Genomic DNA, 19002 nt, shown 5'->3' with positions numbered 1-19002 from the left:
GCTACAGTAATCAAAAGTGTGGTATTGGCATAAAGACAGACATACAGACCAATGGAACAGAATAGAAAGCCCAGAAATAAACCCTCACATGTATGGTAACATTATTTTTGACAAGGGTACCAAGACCATTCAGTGGGGGAAGGACAGTCTTTTGAACAAATGGTGCTGGGAAAACTGGATATCCACATGCAAAAAAATGAAGTTGAACCCTTACTTAACACTACATACAAAAATTAACTCAAAATGAATCAAGGACCTTTAGGTCTTTAAATTTATTTAAGACCTAAGCAAATAAAACTCTTGGAAGAAAGCATATGATAAAAACTTCATGACATTGGATTTCGTAATGATTTCTTGGATTTGACACCAAAGGCGCAGGTGACAAAAGAAAACATCAACAAATTGGACTTTATGAAAAAAATTTTTAAATTTATGCATAGAAGATACTATCCACAGAGTAAAAAGGCAACCCACAGAATGAGAGAAAGCATTGGCAAATCATATATCTGATAAGGGATTAATATCCAGAATGTATAGAGAACTCCTAAAACTCATCAACAATAAAAACAACCTGATTAGAAAAGCACAAAGCACTTGAATATACATTTCTCCAAAGAAGACGTAGGAATAGCCAATAAGCACAGGAAAAGATGCTGAATCATTAGGGAAATGCAAATCAAAACTATAATGAGATACAACCTCACACTCATTAGTACGGTTACTATAAAAAAATAGCAAACAGGTATAGGCAAGGATGTAGAGAAATTGAAGCCCTTGTAAAATGGTACAGCTGCTGTGGAAGAGTGTGGGGCTTCCTCAGAAAATTAAAATCAGAATTACATTATGATCCAGGAATTCCACTTGTGGGTGTATAGCCAAAAAATTTAAAAGCAGGATCTCGAAGATATCTGCACATGCATGTTCACAGCAGCATTATTCACAACAGCTGAAATGTGGAAGCAACCCAAGTGTCCACTGACAGATTTATGGATAAGAAAAAGGTGGTCTATACGTACAAGGGAATATTATTTAGCCTTAAAAAGAATTTCTGACACATGCTACAACATGGATAAACCTTGGGGTTTCCCAAGGTTTCCCTTATGCTAAGGGAAATAAGCCAGCCACAAAAAGACAAACTATGATTCCACTTAATGAGGTACTTAGAGTTGCCAAAACCGTAAAGACAAAGTAGAATGGTGGTTTTCAGGGACGGTGGGAAGGAGTTATTGTTTAACGGGTACAGAGTTTCAGTTTCACAAGATGAAGAGTCGTGGGGACGGGTGCTGGTGATGGGTGCACAACAAGGTGAATATATTTAATACCACTGAATGTGAACTTACAAATGGTTATTAAGACAGCAATTACGTTATGTGTATTTTACTATAATACAAAAAAGAAAAAAATCAATTTTGAACAATTCCAAATATTTGGAATGTTTAGCCTCCCATGATAAATTACTTAACATTATATGAAGGTTTATTTTTATTTATTTATTTATTTTTGCGGTACGCGGGCCTCTCACTGTTGTGGCCTCTCCCGTTGCGGAGCACAGGCTCCGGACGCGCAGGCTCAGCGGCCATGGCTCACGGGCCCAGCCGCTCCGCGGCATGTGGGATCTTCCCGGACTGGGGCACGAACCCGCGTCCCCTGCATCGGCAGGCGGACTCTCAACCACTGCGCCACCAGGGAAGACCTATATAAAGTATTTTTTAAACTGAAGTATACAGTAGTTGATTTACAATATCGTGTTAGTTCCAGGTATACAGCACAGCGATTCAGTTATATATATATGTACCCTCTCTTCAGATTCTCTTCCCTTACAGGTTATTACAAAATATTGAGTAGAGCTCCCTGTGCTACACAGGTCCTTGTTGATTATCTATTTAATATATAGTATAGTAATAAATAATCCCAAAATCCTAATTTATCCCTCTCTCCCCCTTTCCCCTTTGGTAACCATGTTTGTTTTCTATGTCTGTGGATTTGTTTTGGAAATAAGTTCATTTGTATTTTTTTTATTCCACATAGAAACGATATCATATAACATTTATCTGAAGTACTGGTGTATGATGTGCTCACTTCACAATCCCTCTGAGAGTTTCATGGTTAGCTCAAGGCCATCACAGACGGAAGGTGGATGTGCACGGGGTTGGGGGCACTGAAGCCTCAATGTTTGGGCACAGAGTAAACACAGCAGGTCTTGCTCCAAGGTCACAGCTGGTACATGTTTTTGCTGCACCTGCAGATATGGACATGCAAGCATTTCTCAGGAATCTCGCTGGCAACAAGCTTATGATAAGGTATGATGCCACTGTTTGAAGTCAATGTCCCATCCTGCTTCCAGTGATGAGTTTTTAACCATAAAGCAAAATACTCCCCACAAATTGAAAATGTTAAAGACGTCACACTAAACCACATCATTTCCCTTCACTTGGTTTTGAAATCCAACTTCCCCTTTATTTCGAAATGGCTTATCTAAACCAGTCTTCCTTTGCAGACGCGACCTAGGAAATGGAGCAATGAGCTCTGTGGCTTCAGTGACCACCTTACTCCTCCGTGCTGCCCGGCATGAACAGGGCGGGTGACATGATGCAGCCCAGTCCTCTCCTCTCCACAGCAGAGGCAACGGTGACATGGGACCACAAGGTGGCCCCGAGGAAGGAGACTTGGGTTCAGACTTATTGCTAAACGCCCACCTTGTTTCCCACCTATTTACCTACTACCAGCCCTGCCTGCTTCTCAGGATGCTGTGAGGACCCATGGGGTCCTTGCTAACAAAGCCGTTAAGTGATCTGGGGCCAGCCTGCCTCTCAGACCTTAATCCTGCACCCTTCTGCATTGTGCCCACTGCCTTCTAGCCACACCGACTGCAGGTAGAATTCGTTTCTGCCTCAGGGCCTTTGCACAAGCTGCCTTTTCTGCCTGGAAAGCCTTTCGAGTTCTGTGTCTGGCCCCTTCTTGTTATTCAGACCTCAGCCTAATTCAGTGAGATTCACTGAAATCAGTGAGAGCCTCTCAGAGCACCCAGTCATGCTGGTGAGCCCCCGTGAGCCCCCCGTTCTAAGTCTCTTCAAGGCACTTCTCCCACCTGAGCAGGGTCAGTGACCATCTCATTCTGGCTTGGAGCCCCAGTGTGGTGGACTGTGCCCGGCATACTGTGTGCTCACTGCACATTTATTTAATGAATGGCTGAAGAGGGTGAAAACGCTCTGGAGAAAACAAAGCACTGCGTGAGATATAAAACGTTTTTATTAACGAATAAAACCTTCCTTGCTTTCACTTAGTGATTTCTCTTGGAAATGACAGCAATATTACACTGATTACTCCAAGAGCCAACATCATGTAGATGAAAACCTGCCTTTGCAGGAAAGAAAGACTGGAAGGCAGTTGCTCTGTATCACGTTTCAAGGGAAGACGATTCACGTGTGTACATCCCTCCTCGGGTGTCACCGAGACACTGTCCACTCACCGAGGTTAATTTCATCTATTCCCCTTGAGAAAGTGAAGAGCCTAAAAAGGAACAGCTGCCGCTGAGGTGGCGGCGTAAGAGAGCTGCTGCTGCTCTGCCCCCGGGGCCCTGGTCAAGGCTGGCACATGGCCTGCAGGCTGGCCTGGGAGACCGCCCGACGCTGCAGTTCGCCACGGGGAGGATGCACCTCACTAGACTACACGCTGGGAAATGCCCACGGGCTCCTTCTGCCATGAAACCGAGACCTAGTTACTAGTTTATTGGTTGTGATGCTCAGTTAGGCACGACAGAAGTTGGCTTTAAGTGTGAGAGCAGAGGCCCCAGAAGCTGAGTTTACACGAGTCAGTGACATACTATACAGGGCGGCCACACGGTTTAATCTATTTACACTCTTCCTACCAGGAGGGTTGAGGGAGCGCTCCTGCAGCTGTCAGGTTGGGGCCCACCAGTCCCCTCATCACAGGCAGCGAGGCCTTTCTATGCACCCCCTCGGCCTCACTTTCCTCAGTTCAAACACCACCACGAAGGGCGCTTCCGTGTCCCTACCCAGCCGCGGGGTCGGCAGAGCGATGACCCCACCTGCTGATCCTGGCTGGAGCAGCCAGGGAGGGATCTGCCCCGAGCAGATCTCAATGCCCCAGTGACCCACGGCACTGCCGGGAAAAGTTCCCGTCCTCGGGCACCGGCTGACACGTGGGGTTTCCAAATACGTTCTCCAACCTTCCATGTCCTCACTCTTGGTTAGTTGCTTCCGGTTTTAAATCAGCTGTACGGCTCCAGAAGCGACCAGGGGTGCGATGGTTTTGTATCGGATCAAGTGCTGTGAGCCCTCCTCCAGGTCGATCACATAGTCCCTGGAAGAGAAAACAATGTACCCGCGGAGCTCGGCTGCAGCCCCATGGGGAGGAACGCTTCCCACCATCCACAACGCAAACGCCACTCACCTCTGCTCATCTGTTTCCGGTTCTACCAGTATGTTTTCTTGTCGCTCTTTCACCCTCAGAAACACATATGAATCCAGATCTGGTTTGGGAACTGCCAGGAGGACGAGAGTGTGATCAGAAAATGCTCAGCTGACAAGATCGGGATGGAGAAGCTGCTGGGATTAACTGCCTCAGGCACAAAGGGACCCCTGATGTAAAAGCCTCTTGGGGGCAGGGACCTGAGGAGGGATCTGGCTCCTTCTAGAACAGCACGCTTCCCTCAAGGTTTCACACGGCACCCGCTCATTTGACAAGTGATGAGGCCCTAAGATCTGCAGGGCGCCTGGGAGGAAGAGCAAGGGCCATGGGAGAAACACGCGTGACGTCTTAGGAAGACAGAGTGTGTGAATCGGGCCAGAAAGTATGTCTGTATAAAGGGTGGGAGGACTGGATGTTAGGGAGACTGGGTCACACGGCAATGGCCTTGAACGTCAGGGAGATGAATACGGGCTGCGCGCTGTAAGCACCCCTCCCTCTCTACCACCAGCCAGCACTTCACCACGAAGTGCCCCGCGCTGGCAACTCTCCAGCCCTTCCCTGCCTGCGGCTCCGTTTGTGCCAAGAGGACCCCATCACCTGCGGGGTCCGGAGAACCCACCGGACAGCTCAGTGTTCAGAGCCCAGCTCAGGTGTGGGGCTGCCTCGGTTCCCTGTCTACGGGAGGGGGGTCAGGATAACTGACCGCAAAGGTCCAGGGAGGGTCCCCTGGGCTGCTCGGGGGTTCTGGGCCTGCCAGAGACACCAACTTCAGCAGGGTCAGCTGGGCCCACTGGGCTGCTGCTGATGTGAGGAAACCCTCGAAGGATGCTCGGCTACAACGCCCTTCCACGACCCTGCCACTGCGGTCTCCGTGCTCCAGGGGGCATCTGGGCTACGTGAGCAAGGCTCTGATCTCACGAGGGCAGGCTGGCTCCCAAACAGCTCCAGCCCTAGGCGCCCAGCTCTGGTCCTTGGAAGGGACCCAGGACAAGCAACACATGAGCGTCAGCAGGTGTTGGCCAGCATCAAGTAGAAGCAGCTCTGGGGCAACGGCCTGGACCCGGCTCAACTGGATATGACAGGTGGTGCTGGGCAGTGATTAGGGACGTGGTCCTTGCCCCACTCGTAAGTGCAGACAAAAGAGGCTAAACTGGACACGGACTGGGCCTCCTGTGTCCCTCAGGCAGGTTCACCAAAACGACCAGTTCAGAGTTCCACAAGCCCGGCACGCGGTGGGCTTGCTCCTGGTGTCCCCTCCACGATGACACGCTGAAGCCCCGAACCCCACTACTTCAGGACGGGAATGGATTTGGAGACCAGACCTCCAAAGAGGCAAAATGAAGCCGTCAGGGTGGGGTCCTGAGGCAACCTGCTGAGGAGAGGGACAGACGGCAGGGTGCGTGTGCAGGGGGCGGCCGCCTGCAAGCCAAGGAGAGAGACTCGGGGAAACCAACACTGTCAGCACCCTGACCATGGACGCTGGCCTCCACATCTGTGAGAAGATCCACGCTGGCTGGTCAGGCGCCCCCGTCCTGTCGGTGGTACTTAGCTGTGGCAGGCGGGGCTAAGTCCCCCGCCAGCGGCAGGGCTCAGGGCGCGACCCCCAGGCTGGGTCGGCGAGGGACGCTCAGGGCTCAGCTGTCGTGAACTCAGCTTGGGAACCTGTGGACTCCAGGCCCCCGTGAGGTCCTGCGTGGACACGGCGAGCTGGGAAAGGCCGGGGAGGAAGACTGGAGGCCACAGGCCAGGGGCCCTGCTGGCTGACTCAAGGTTAGGGGTTACCACCAGGGCCCCCCCCGTGACTCAGCAGACTTTCAGGGGACCGAGCAAGGGGGCGAGAGGCAGAGGAGATGGCCGTGCTTCCCTCCCTGGCGCCTCCCTGCCGTCTGTCCTGCTCCCCTTCCCACAGCCGGGAGGCTGCTCACAACCGAAGATCAGGAGCACTGAGGGACCCCCGTAGGCGTCCCAGTCTTCCAGCTAACGTCCCCCCCGAGGAGACAGGCCCTGCATGGCCTGGAACCTGTGAGGGGAACGCTGCTGCCCCCGGAGACCAGAGACCCCGGCATCTTCCTCGCCCAGAGGAGCCGAGCACAGCACGGACCCTCAGGAGGTGACTGCGTACGAGGGTGAGTCTGCACTTACAGTGGCAGCTACGAGAATTTCCTCTGAACCGGAAGAACACAAAAGTGATGCTGAACTCGTTAGCCCGGCGCCTGCTTTTCACGATTTTTGGTTTAACCCAGAACCCTTCCCCCCCTGTCTCTTTTCTGCTGATCTATCTATGCACCTATTTGCCCACGTTCGAGAGAAGAGAGTGGAGATGAAGATGCTATTCTAAGACACCTGGAGATACGTGGGGTGTAAACTACGGCCCCTCGGGATGTCCGAAAGGAGAATGTTCTGCTCACCTGCCCTCAAAAGGTCCACCTTCTGTAAATTAGGAGGCATGTGCTTTAAGGCAACGTTCTTTAGGTAGGTCTCTGTGTTAGCCATGTACCTGAAACACACAAACCCACATCGCAGTGACGACACGCCCCGGAGCCACCAGGGCTATAAGACCAACAGCAGTGGCCCTGCGATTGGCCTGAGGGACACAACCACCAAACTCACACTGGCAAGCCAGGAAAATAAAGGCGGGTCCCACGCTCGCTGCTTACTCACTCTCTGGCGAAGGCAAACTCTTCCGGAGAAAGGCTGGAAGGCTCCCCCTCACGGCGTGTTCTCTCCTTTTCAAGGACGTGAGGGAAAAACCTCTCTATCTGTGGGGACAGGAAACACCTGTCAACGCTTTTTGCCATCAGCAAGTTCGATCAAGTGTGTCATCGAAGGTCTGGTCTGATTCCAGTGGCACACATGCTAGTTTTCGGAAACAGGTCAAGGTTAATCTAGAAAGTGACTCTTAAAATGACACGTTTTCATGGTTGAGACTCTTTCTAATCATAAGACTTACACACTGGACTTCACGAAGGCAGGTTTCAGAGAATTTGGAGCAAAGGCCAGGGCTCAAACAAGGAAGACAGTTTAAAAAGATGAGAGGCTTTCACGAAAGAAACTCTGAGAGACAACTGGAAATGGAAGTTAAGAGAAAGGAAGGGGCTGTTACCCAGCACTTCTATGTCACTGTACAGACACAACTGTACAACCTGTGAAGTAAAACAGATACAGAGGCTGGAGAGACACACACAGAACATTTAAGCAGACAGAGAGTGATGCTCGATTTTAAGACTATAACCAGGGGCTTCCCTGGTGGCGCAGTGGTTAAGAATCCGCCCGCCAATGCAGGGGACACGGGTTTGAGCCCTGGTCCAGGAAGATCTCACATGCCATGGAGCAACTAAGCCCATGCACCACAACTACTGAGCCTGCGCTCTAGAGCCCGCGAGCCACAACTACTGAGCCCATGCGCCACAACTACTGAGCCTGCGAGCCACAACTACTGGGCCCACGTGCCACAACTACTGAGCCCACACACTTAGAGCCTGTGCTCCGCACCACAACTACTGAGCCCACGCGCCTAGAGCCTGTGCCACTGCAACGAGAAGCCTGTGCACTGCAATGAAGAGTAGCCCCCACTCGCTGCAACTAGAGAAAGCCCGTGCGCAGCAATGAAGACCCAACACAGCCAAAAATAAATAAATAAATTTATAAATTAACAACAACAACAAAAGAAACAATATAACCAGCAAGGATAAAACCCACAATGAGGTAAGGCTTGGGAAGCGTGCTAAGAACTACCAGAAAACAACAACAAAGCTAAAAGCTACAGAAAGGTGTGTGGTCAGGAACCAGGAAAGGCAGTCTCGTTTGGAGTCAAAGCTCTCACGATCACCTCCGCCAGGGAAACGCTCTCTGCGAGCAGGACCACGATGATGGCAAGGAGGAGCTGAAGGCCCAGAGAAGGCAGCACTTATCCTTAAAGCGGTGAGGTCTCCCGGCTCGGACGCACTGTGTTCCAGGATGAACTAAATTCTCGTCTGTACGGAGTTTGAGTGTGTGAGGCACCTTCTCCTGTCCTATGTGGATCACCGCTGCTACTGTGTCACTTCGTGCACTAAAGATACATGCCATTTCAGAATCTCAGAGTCACTGAGTTCAGAAGAGGTGGGGAAGATTAGAGGCGGACACATTTCCTGATTTTCAAAACTACAAAGGAGGAGACTCTTCCAACACACATCAGTGTCCTTCACGTTGTACGTGGCCTTACAGATAGACGGTCGGTGAACTCAAAGGAAAGTAGCCGTGCGCGTGAAGAGCATTCACCTCACCACACGCCTCAAAAAACTGAGCGGCCAGGCAGCTGAAGGTGGGGAGAGGCGTAGCGCGTCTCAAGCTTTTCAAAATGCGTGATGATATCTTTAACGTCCTTGGGGACAAGCTGTAGCAGGGGTGCTGGGTGACAGCACAGACTAGGAGACGCATAAATGAGTGAAAGAAGAACACGGATTCAACTGACGGACGCCGATCGGCGGGGAAGGCTCTGGCGGGACATCGATCACTGGCCCAGTCCTACTAAAGAATCAGATAAGATCTTTGATGACACACTCATCAAACTTGCTGAAATAACTAATAGGCTAGGTGACAAGACTGGGATCCAGAGACCAGGGAAATGGCCCCCAAAAAGAAGCTGAAAAGGGACAAGTACTGAGCCCTATACTGAGGGGTCAAAAATCAAGCCATGGAAATACAGGAGTGACGGGATGGTGTAATAATAATAACAACAGCTTAAAAACTTCCAAAGAGGTTGGTGCTCATGGCGAGTGCGGAATGAACCCAGGGTGACGTGTCCGTCAGACGCTACATGACACTGGGTGGCGTTACTACCAGTCTGATACCCACAAGGGAAGTGATCATCCTGCTTTTCACAAAAGTGACCAAACTACAACGGGAACTCTGTTCCATTGTAGGTGGGATAATTTAAGAAGGATACTGATAAACCTTTTAAGGGAAGAGACCAGGAGAGTAAATGGAAATAAACGGCTGAAATGTTTAGCTCAGAGGACTCTCGAGAGCCTTCTGAGCTGTCTTCAGTATCTGAAGCATGTCCACATGGTAGAGGGTACGGCTGGCCCTTGAACAACTCGGGGCTTGAGTGTGCCAGCAGCCCTCCCCTCCCCCCGCCTTACAGTCGGCCCTCCGTATCCCTGGTTCTGCACCTGGATTCAACCAACCTCGGATCACTTTACAGCAAATAATGAAAAAATTCCACGTATCAATGGACCCACGCAGTTCACACCCATGGTGCTCAAGAATCAAGCATGTTTGCTTTGTAGTAACTACGAGGACAAGTGGAACCAAATGAGAAGAAACTTCAAGGAGGTAAGAACTTCCAGGGTTAAAACAGACGTCATTGAAAATAAGCATGTGTTGCCGTTTCATTTTTATAAGTTAGACGGCCATAGAGATATAGCTGAATGTCACTAGCATGGTCCATTTGACATTGACTTAACGACAGATGCAAAACAGTTCTTAAAACCAGGTCCCCTCTGGTCAGTATTCCCTGTTCATCCACTGCCAATACCTCCACGCTCAGCACCGCCCGACGGTCACTCTGGGGGGGACCGTTCGCGCAGCAGACAGACTAACAGTGTCCCTGGAGGTGGGAGACAACCGTGCCGTCGATGCTTCTCCAGAACAGTCCCGCCCTCCCGACTCTGGCTCCCCTGACGTGGGGCCTCAGCACCATCTGCAGGCCCTGGACCCTCCCGCTCCTCCCAGGACCCTCAGTCCGCACGACAGCTGCCCCCTGCCCCCCGACCTTCATGAGCCGACACCGCAGGTAGCTGCTCAGGACGAAGCGGATCCTCTCCATCTCCATCTGATGGATGCTGACCTTCAGGTCCCCCTTCTTGGCCCTCCTGAGATTTTCTTCCTGTTAACAGAGAAAACAAAGTTTGTAAAAAACATGAGAGTCAAAGACTAAGGACCTTATTTGTTCAATCAGCGCACAGCCCATCATCGCTGGCAACATTAAGGACTCACACAGGCTACATTTAGGTCAGAGGAGAAGAAAAAACTCATCGTTTAAGGGCTCTCATTTCCTTCTAATTTCTTAACTACACGAACAATACATGACCATAGTCTCACGACATAAAGTGCAGACAGCACTCGTTTACTTTTAGAAAATGACCACTTGAATAGAATCTGAATCTGGCTGGTCAGAAGGCCCCAGAAGAACCCCAGCCCGAGTGTGAAGGAAGCAGCAGACAGAAGAAATGTCTAAAGGGTCTTGGAAGTAGTTAAAACACCAGCTGAGAAACTGTAAAATACCAACGTTTCAAAGCCACCCTGAGGCTGACAGTGACTAAAGTCCGGCTCATCTAAGGCAAGGGCCACACACTCAGAGGCTTCGGGGCCAGGCAGGTAAGGTACCTGAGAAAGGTGGGCAGCCAGGAGCTGGGGGCCTTGGGAGCACATTGGAAGGGGCCGTCCCTACCCTGCTCTGGTCAGCTGTTCTCGCGTACAAATGCAGGAATGCTGAGGACAGGTTTTTAGAAGCTGACATCCAGATGTTCATAGGAGCTCCCAGGCTTTGTAAGTGTAGGTAATTAATTCAACATTAAAAAACAAAAAAAAAAACCCAAACTAGGCTGGGCCCAACGGAACAGATTTGCTTTCAGCCTACGGCCTCTCACTGTGCCGACACACCTTCTAAGCTGCCCTCCTCTGAACGCTGAGGGGCCACCTCTTACCATGTGCTGCAGCTGCTCCATGACACATTCTACGATTTCCGACTTGTTTTCCAGCAGCTCAGGGGCAAACTTTTCGTTCATCCAGGCCTAAAACGACAATGCCCGAAAAACGCACAAAGGGGCATTACTCACAATGGAGCAAAATAACCCTGGGAGTCAGTACTCACCCCTAAAATCACAGCTGCCTCAGAAAAGAAACTGTCTACCGGTTGGAAATACTGGAAGTGCTTTGAAGACAAGCTATGTTTAATGATGGCTTTTTTACTTCCTTTAGTGGAAAGGCTGTGTTGTCAGTACACCTATGGCTGAGAGTAATCCTACCTGGTGTCCACTCGGTACCTGTCACCGGGCACCAGTGTCTGTATCTGCTATTGCCCACCAGGGGGCACCAGCGCCCTCCCATTCAGCTCAGAGCACTTTATAATTTTTTCATTCATCACTATCATAACTGAGATGAAATGGATACAGTTATCCTTACCTTGCTGATGAGAAAACACAGATTACGTTATTTACTAACTTCCCAAGAGTACAAAGGATCACAAAGGAAATGGAGATTTATCTATTAAGCAGTTTTTGGAATAAGATGTTAAATCCCTAGTTTATGACTTAGGCCCAGATGCTTGGTATGTTTCAGAAATTACCAAGGCTTAGGGAACTGAAGTATCCACTGGTGACTGAGGAAGCTGTACTTATCTTTCAATCACAGGAAATTGAGTTCTAGAATAGCTCAGAGTTACAGGCCAAGCACGCTCCAGTTATTCATTTTGACACACTTAAGTGTCTGCTTCTTCAATTATCACCATTCAGACGCATTATTAAATACCAGTATTGCTACTATCATAAAATGTCTTTTCAGGTGCTCAAGCTTCTGAATAGTGTTGCAGATATATAAAATTAATCAGAAAGACAATCTGTCTTTTCAAGTAGCATAATGAATGAGAAAAGATCAAACTGTCATAGAGAACTTATAAAGCAGGAGATTTTCTTTTTTTATATATAAATTTATTTATTTTGTTTATTTTTGGCTGCATTGGGTCTTCGTTGCTGCGCACGGGCTTTCTCTAGTTGCGGCAAGCGGGGGCTACTCTTTGTTGCAGTGCGTGGGCTTCTCATTGCGGTGGCTTCTCTTGTTGCGGAGCACAGGATCTAGGCGCGCAGGCTTCAGTAGTTGTGGCTCATGGGCTCTAGAGCGCAAGCTCAGTAGTTGTGGCACACAGGTTTAGTTGCTCTGCGGCATGTGGGATCTTAGTTCCCAGACCAGGGCTCGAACCCGTGTCCCCTGCATTGGCAGGAGGATTCTTAACCACTGTGCCACCAGGGAAGCCCAGGTTTTCTTTTTACCTGACTTCATTAAATACTGAATAGGTACAAAAATATTTATGAAATACATAATAACATGAAGAATACTGATAAACACCTATGTGCACATAGCTTCATTAAAGAGTATCATCATCATTTTACAAGTCCCCTTGTGTCCCCTCCCTCCTCAGAGGTGATCATTAGCCTGAATTTAGTGATTAATTTTCTGTAGTTTCATTACTTCTGTTCTTATCTCTATGTGGTGCTTACCAACCTTTCCATGACAGGGCTCTCAAAGAAATGACAGCACTTGTATGGTATACTGGGTAAAATGGAGTAGATTTGGGGGAGAGTTCTCATTTACAGTATGAAATCATGGTAATAAAACATATAACAGTGGGGCAAAGTTTATATTAGTACAAAATGCTCAAATAAAATCTTTTCAAAATTTTTAGTGAGAAACTTGTATTTAAGTTCACAGTCTTTTTAAAAATAATCAAGTTCTCTGTTTGAAATGACTGCATCAAAAAAAGTTTAACAACAACCTGTTTATCACTGTTACGGGTGAAACTGTGCCGCCTCCACCTGCCGATTTGTATGTTAGAGCCCTAACTCCTAGCACCTCAGAATGTGACTGGATTTGGAGATGCAGTCTTTTAACCAGGTAGTTAGGTTGAAAGGTGGTCAATAGGTGGGCCTTAATCCAATACGGCTGGTGTCCTTGCAGGAGAAGAAGAGGACACAGACACGGAGTTTCCCAAGGCTCAGTCGCTGGTACCTTCTTTCCTTTATGTACATTCACTCTCTATGGGAAATTATCTACAGAGAGGACAGAGCACATGAGGACACAGAAGACGGCCGTCTCCAAGTCCAGGAGAGAGGCCTCAGAGGAGACCGTGTCAGCACCTTGATCTCCTCTCAGATAGAAGAGCCTCCAGAACTGAGAAGATAAATTTCTGTCAGCAAAGCCACCCAGCCTGTGGCACTTTGTTAGGCAGCCTTAGCAAACTAATATGACCATTAAAATGAGAAACTTTGCATTTTAGGTACCAAGTTTTAAATTGTATTTTTACCAGCATTCAAGAGCATCCTACGTATGCGCCCAGAGCTGTGCTCATCAGTGGCCTGTCAGGCCGGCCCCGAGGCCATGCTACACGGCAGGTGTCCAGGCGGTGGCTGCCCTCCGGGCAGGAGAGCATCAGGCCGCAGGCGTGACTCCTGCTCACCCCCTGCCAAGGCCGCCAGACCCCACCCTCCTTGGGCTCCCTCCCAGGGAGCCCTGAGGACACCCAGAAGAGGCCAGCAGTCTGGGCCCGGCTGACCTGGAGGGTGAGGGTCAGCATCTGAGCCTTTGCAGAGCCTCAGCACCAGCAAGCTGGCAAGCTCGGCCCTGGACGACAGCTTTGCAAGGGTCTGAACGGTACACAGACGGTTTCTTCAGCAACTTATCTTTTGTTCTTCTGTGTGATGCTCCTGACAGCTGTCCATGCTGCGGCAGGAGCTTTTACTCATTTTACTGCTATTTTTCTCCCTCGTTACGTGTATATGCCGTACTCTAGGTATGCACCCAGGAGTAGAATAATTCGGCCACAAGACACGTGTGCCTTCTTTAACCTGACCAGAAAATAACGTTAATTTTTTTAAGTGACTGTACCAAGTTACACACACACCGTGGTATACGTGTGCTAAATTCTCTACATCCTTGCCAACACTTTATACTGTTCACCTTTTTCATTTCTACCACTCTGGTGGGTATAAGTGATACCTCATTGGGTTTTAAATTTTCAGGGTGCCTGTGAATCTCCTGAAATTACATGCAAAGTTCTGCATGGGTGTATATGTGCATTATTCTGGGAGGGAGGGCCAGAGTTTTCACCAGATTCTTAAAAAGGTCTGAGACATAATTTTTAAATGAACTTCCTTGGGTTTTATCACTCACAATGGCATGTAACGGTAGGAAGGAATGAAGAATCCTAAAGTAACAAACATGAGAGAGCTCTGGAAAGGGGCGGTGAGAGGGAGACGAATAAGGCAGCAGGTGTAGTAAATCAAAGAGACCTGGTTCACATCCTGGCTCTGCTGTCCTTGTGTGTCCTTGGCAAGTTACTTTACACCTCTAACCTCTAAGCTTCAGTTTCCTCATCTGTAAAATGGAGATGACAAAAGTGCTTGCCTCAGGGCGTTGTTGTACTGATTATGACCACTTGCACCTAACATTCAGTGAGCGCTCAGCACACGTCAGACAACACTCTGAGCTCTTCACACATAATACCCCATTTCATCCTCACAAGAGCTCAGTGAGGCAGCCACTATTATTACCTCCACTGACAGTCAAGGAAGCGCTAGAGACAAGCTATACAACCTGCCTAAGTTGTAAAACAGACGAGTGTGGACTTCCCTGGTGGCGCAGTGGTTAAGAATCCGCTTGCCAATGCAGGGGACACGGGTTCGAGCCCTGGTCCGGGAAGATCCCACATGCCATGGAGCAACTAAGCCCGTGTGCCACAACTACCGAAGCCCGCGTGCCACAGCTAATGAGCCTGCACGCTGCAACTACTGAAGCCCGTGTGCCTAGAGTCTGTGCTCCACAATAAGAGAAGCCACCGCAATGAGAAGCCCGCGCACCACAACAAAGAGTAGCCCCCGCTCGCCGCAACTAGAGAAAGCCCACGTGCAGCAATGAAGACCCACCGCAGCCAAAAAAAATATTTTTTAATTAAAAAAATTAAAAAAAAAAAAAAAAACGAGTGACATGCAGGATTTAAACACAGGTAGTCTGAACTCCAAAACTACCAAGGTCTCCTCAGACAACAATTGTGAAGAGCCCTAGCACACAGGAAATACTCGATAAGCCACAGGGATTATGACTAAAAGGAGAAACAGCCCAGAAGTGGTTTGAGGTAAGCAGTGGAAACATACAGAACGGTGGACAAAAGGAAGTATTTGGAGGAAAAGGAAGAATAAGACCAGTTTTCTCGGGCTTCCCCAGTGGCGCAGTGGTTAAGAACCTGCCTGCCAATGCAGGGGATACGGGTTCAAGCCCTGCTCCGGGAGGATCCCACATGCCGCGGAGCAACTATGCCTATGTACCACAACTACTGAGCCTGCGCTCTAGAGCCCTTATGCCACAACTACTGAAGCCCGCGCGCTTAGAGCCTATGCTCCACAACAAGAGAAGCCACTGCAATGAAAAGCCCTCGTGCCGCAACTAGAGAAAGTCCACACGCAGCAACAAAGACCCAATGCAGCCCAAAATAAAAATAAACTTAAAAAAATAAAAAAGACCAGTTTTCTCCTAAAGAAGGTGTTTCAGCACTTTCTAGACCTTACAAGTCTCTACCAAGCACTTCTGCGGTCCCCACAAATACCAAGCAGATCCTTTGCTCTGTGAGCTGTTCTCGTAAATGTCCCCAAAGCTGACCCTCTCTGGCCCCACTTGAGAATTTTGTGTCTGACATTATGAGGTTTCTATCCGGCTGTCCCCCTACTTCCTATTTCTGTGTAGATGGTAAGATGCGGTCTCTCTTCTCTTGAAATAAGCCTAGAGTTCCATCACATTTCCTGATTCCTGACATTTGCACAGCTGGACTAAATAAAAAGGCTGAGCTTGGAGCAGGGGGATTCTGTTTGGACTGCTTACCTGTTCCAGCCTGTCAATGAGCTCTGCAGGGGTCAGGACCACCTCCTCACTCCCCGCATCAGAGTCCTGTCCCGGGAGATCCAGTTCCTCTGCCATCTTCTCTGAAACCAGGAATCTAATAAATAAAAGAACCCATATTATGCTGTGTGTTCCATTTCTTTTCAAGAATATGCAACTACGTACCTGGAAAAGGGAAAGGTTTACTGCAGTTGTAGAGGCTCACTGGCAGTGGCTAGGGAATTCATAGGTTTTGGTTTTGTAATTCTTCACCTCTTCGTTCAAATCTTAGGTCAGGGACCAATTTCTCAAAGCGATCACTCCTTACAAGGGCTTCCACGTGCACCCTGAATTGAGCACCTACCACACCCTGCAGTAATTATGTTTGCCTTCCAGAAGGAGGTCCTCTCCTCGGGGGCTGCGTTCACTTCAGCTCTAATATGAATCCTGGAACCTCTAAGGACTAGGGACACAGTGACCTGTGCAGCCCCTGCGCTCAGCACGGCTCTTCACTAAGAGCAGGCAAATAAAATTGCTGGGAGAACCAATCCATGCCCGTTTCCTGGAGCCACAAGGCCACAAGCAACATCTGTCCGGTCAGTGACCCAAAGGGCTTAGGAAGGCGGGTGGTGGGGACGAGGGCGCGTCCCCGGAGCCTTAGGGACACCGAGAACACATTCCTCCCGCTCGCCTCCCGGGGCCACGAGCACAGGGTCACCTCCTCCCCCGAGGCGCGCGCGCACTCCCAGCGGTCCCACTCGGACGCTCACCCGGGCCTGGCCAGGCTGCGAAGGCACCCCGGGTTGGCGAGTGGCGAGGGCGGGACCCTCGCGGGAAGCAGCCTGAGGTGCACCGGCCGCAGAACGGTCCGCGCGAGGCCTTTCCGGGACGCACCCGACCCTCCACTTCTCAGCTCCCGCGCTCCTCTTGGACACTTCCCGTCCGGACTCAACGTCACTGCGCACGGACGGGGCTGACCAATCATGGCCAGACGGCCCCGCCCACCCTGGGGGCGGGAATTGCGTCCCAGTGGCTCGATCTCTGGGCCACTTCCTGCGTGGAGGCGGGCCCGAGCTGGGCCCCGCCCACCTCGTCCCGGCTTGGGTGTGCGGTGCCGGATGACACCTCCCAAGGACCGTCGGCAGGAGGCGCCTGGTCACCGAGGCTGGGGGCTCCGGCGGCGTGGGCCTTCCCGCCACCGGTTGCAGCCGTCCGCGTGTGCTCTGGCCGACAGAGAGGTGGGCTGTGTTAAATCAGGCCGCTTCCACCTCTTGGGTCGTCTTCTCCACCCACTTCCCTTGTGGCCCTTCTGGTTACCGCATATCTGCAGGGGCTGCACCTGTGGCCACTACTCCCAGCTCTAAAAGCCTTTAGGCGAGTGGTTCTTAAAACGCGGTTCCAGACCACCAGCAACAAATCGGCTGGGACCCGAGAAAAATGCAAGTTCTCAGACCAGTCCGAGAACTGCGGAATCGGGAACTAGCGGGGGCCGGGGGAGGAGGGGGGGAGACGGTCAACAGGTTCATCAGGTGATTCTGAGGCAGGTGAGCTTGGAGAACCATGGCTTTAGGCAGTGCTTCCATCCCAGCTGCTCTCTAGGTTATATTGACATTTACAGTTTATGTCTTCTGCCTTTACTGTAGGGCAAAGATATATATATATATATATTTTTTCTTTGTGTGATTATAGTTTTTCATCTCTGAATTGCTGATGCTTTTCTTTCTGCTCTCCTTTGTTTTCTGTGCAAAGTGTCGCTTCTGGCTCCCCTAGAAGTATCTCTTCCCCACCAATCTGAAGATTCTTTGTGATGTGATTAGAAAAAAGAAGTCCGGCTAATTGACCGATTGGGTAGCACCTGCCTGATTACAATAGTGTTATAAAAATAATTACAATAGAATATACTGAGTGAGAGAGTGGGCATATTTACAAAGGGCTGAGGAAACTAGGGGACAGCAAAGAGGTATTCCAAGGGAAGGGCCCTTTGAGCTGTGCTTGCAGAACGAGTTTTGTTAATGACAGATGATGGCCTTTTCCAGGTCCATTTCAATTCTGTGTTGCAGTGGTTGGTGGCCCAGTTGTTTTTAGTTGTGGCAAGTTGTGTTTTCCCAAGAGAGCTGCTCTGACATCAGCCTTATCCTGAACTCTTCTGCTCACACCTCTCCATCAAGAGGTGGAGTTTGTGATCTCCCCTTTTTAAAAAAAATCTTATTTTGTTGAAGTATAGTTGATTTACAATTGTGTTCATTTCTGCTGTACAGCAAAGTGATTAAGTTATATATATATATATATATACATATAAACATACACATGCTTTTTCATATTCTTTTCCATTATGATTTATCCCAGGATACTGAATATAGTTTCCTGTGCTATCTGGTAGGACCTGTTGTTTATCCGTTCTCTCTGTAATAGTTTGTATCTGCTAATCCCAAACTCTGAATCCTGTCTGAGTCTGTTTCTGTTTCATAGAGAAGTTCATTTGTGTCATACTTTAGATTCCACATAAGTGATATCATATGGTTTTGTTTTTCTCTGTCTGACTCACTTCACTCAGTATGATCATCTCTAGGTCCATCCATGTTGCTTCAAATGGCATAATTTCATTCTTTTTTATGGCCGAGTAGTATTCCATTGTATGTATATACCACATCTTCTTTATCCATTCGTTTGTCGGTGGGCACTTGGGTTGTTTCCATGTCCTGGCTATTGTAAATAGTGCTGCTATGAACACAGGGGTATATGTATCTTTTTGAATTAGAGTTTTGTCTGGATATATGCCCAGGAATGGGATTGCTGGTTGTGATCTCTCCTCTTCAATCTGGGAAGATCTTTCTAACTGCCTGGACCAAGAGAACGTGGCAGAAGTGATGCTGAACGGCTTCCGGAGCTGAGTCATGAAAGGTGGTGCAGCTTCCCCCCACTGTCTTTCTTGAGCTGCATCCCTTG

At 49.3% G+C, this 19002-nt stretch overlaps 1 protein-coding gene across 1 annotated transcript; it reads right to left on the bottom strand.

The window, feature by feature from the left end:
• Nucleotides 1-3231: 3231 nt before the first annotated feature.
• On the bottom strand, nt 3232-17004 carry GINS4 (GINS complex subunit 4). The gene is made up of 8 exons (XM_019921550.3): nt 16827-17004; nt 16060-16174; nt 11121-11207; nt 10187-10300; nt 7093-7190; nt 6840-6928; nt 4414-4504; nt 3232-4323 (listed from the first exon to the last, which is right to left on the bottom strand). The coding sequence occupies exons 2-8, from the start codon at nt 16153-16155 to the stop codon at nt 4227-4229; spliced, it is 672 nt and encodes a 223-aa protein (XP_019777109.1). The 5' UTR covers nt 16156-16174; nt 16827-17004; the 3' UTR covers nt 3232-4226.
• Nucleotides 17005-19002: the final 1998 nt, after the last annotated feature.

Source organism: Tursiops truncatus, chromosome 21, assembly GCF_011762595.2.
Source record: "Tursiops truncatus isolate mTurTru1 chromosome 21, mTurTru1.mat.Y, whole genome shotgun sequence".
In the NCBI taxonomy this organism is placed as follows: Eukaryota; Metazoa; Chordata; class Mammalia; order Artiodactyla; family Delphinidae; genus Tursiops; species Tursiops truncatus.
Note: the sequence above shows the minus strand (reverse complement) of the source record. Positions and strands in the feature narration are given on the sequence as shown.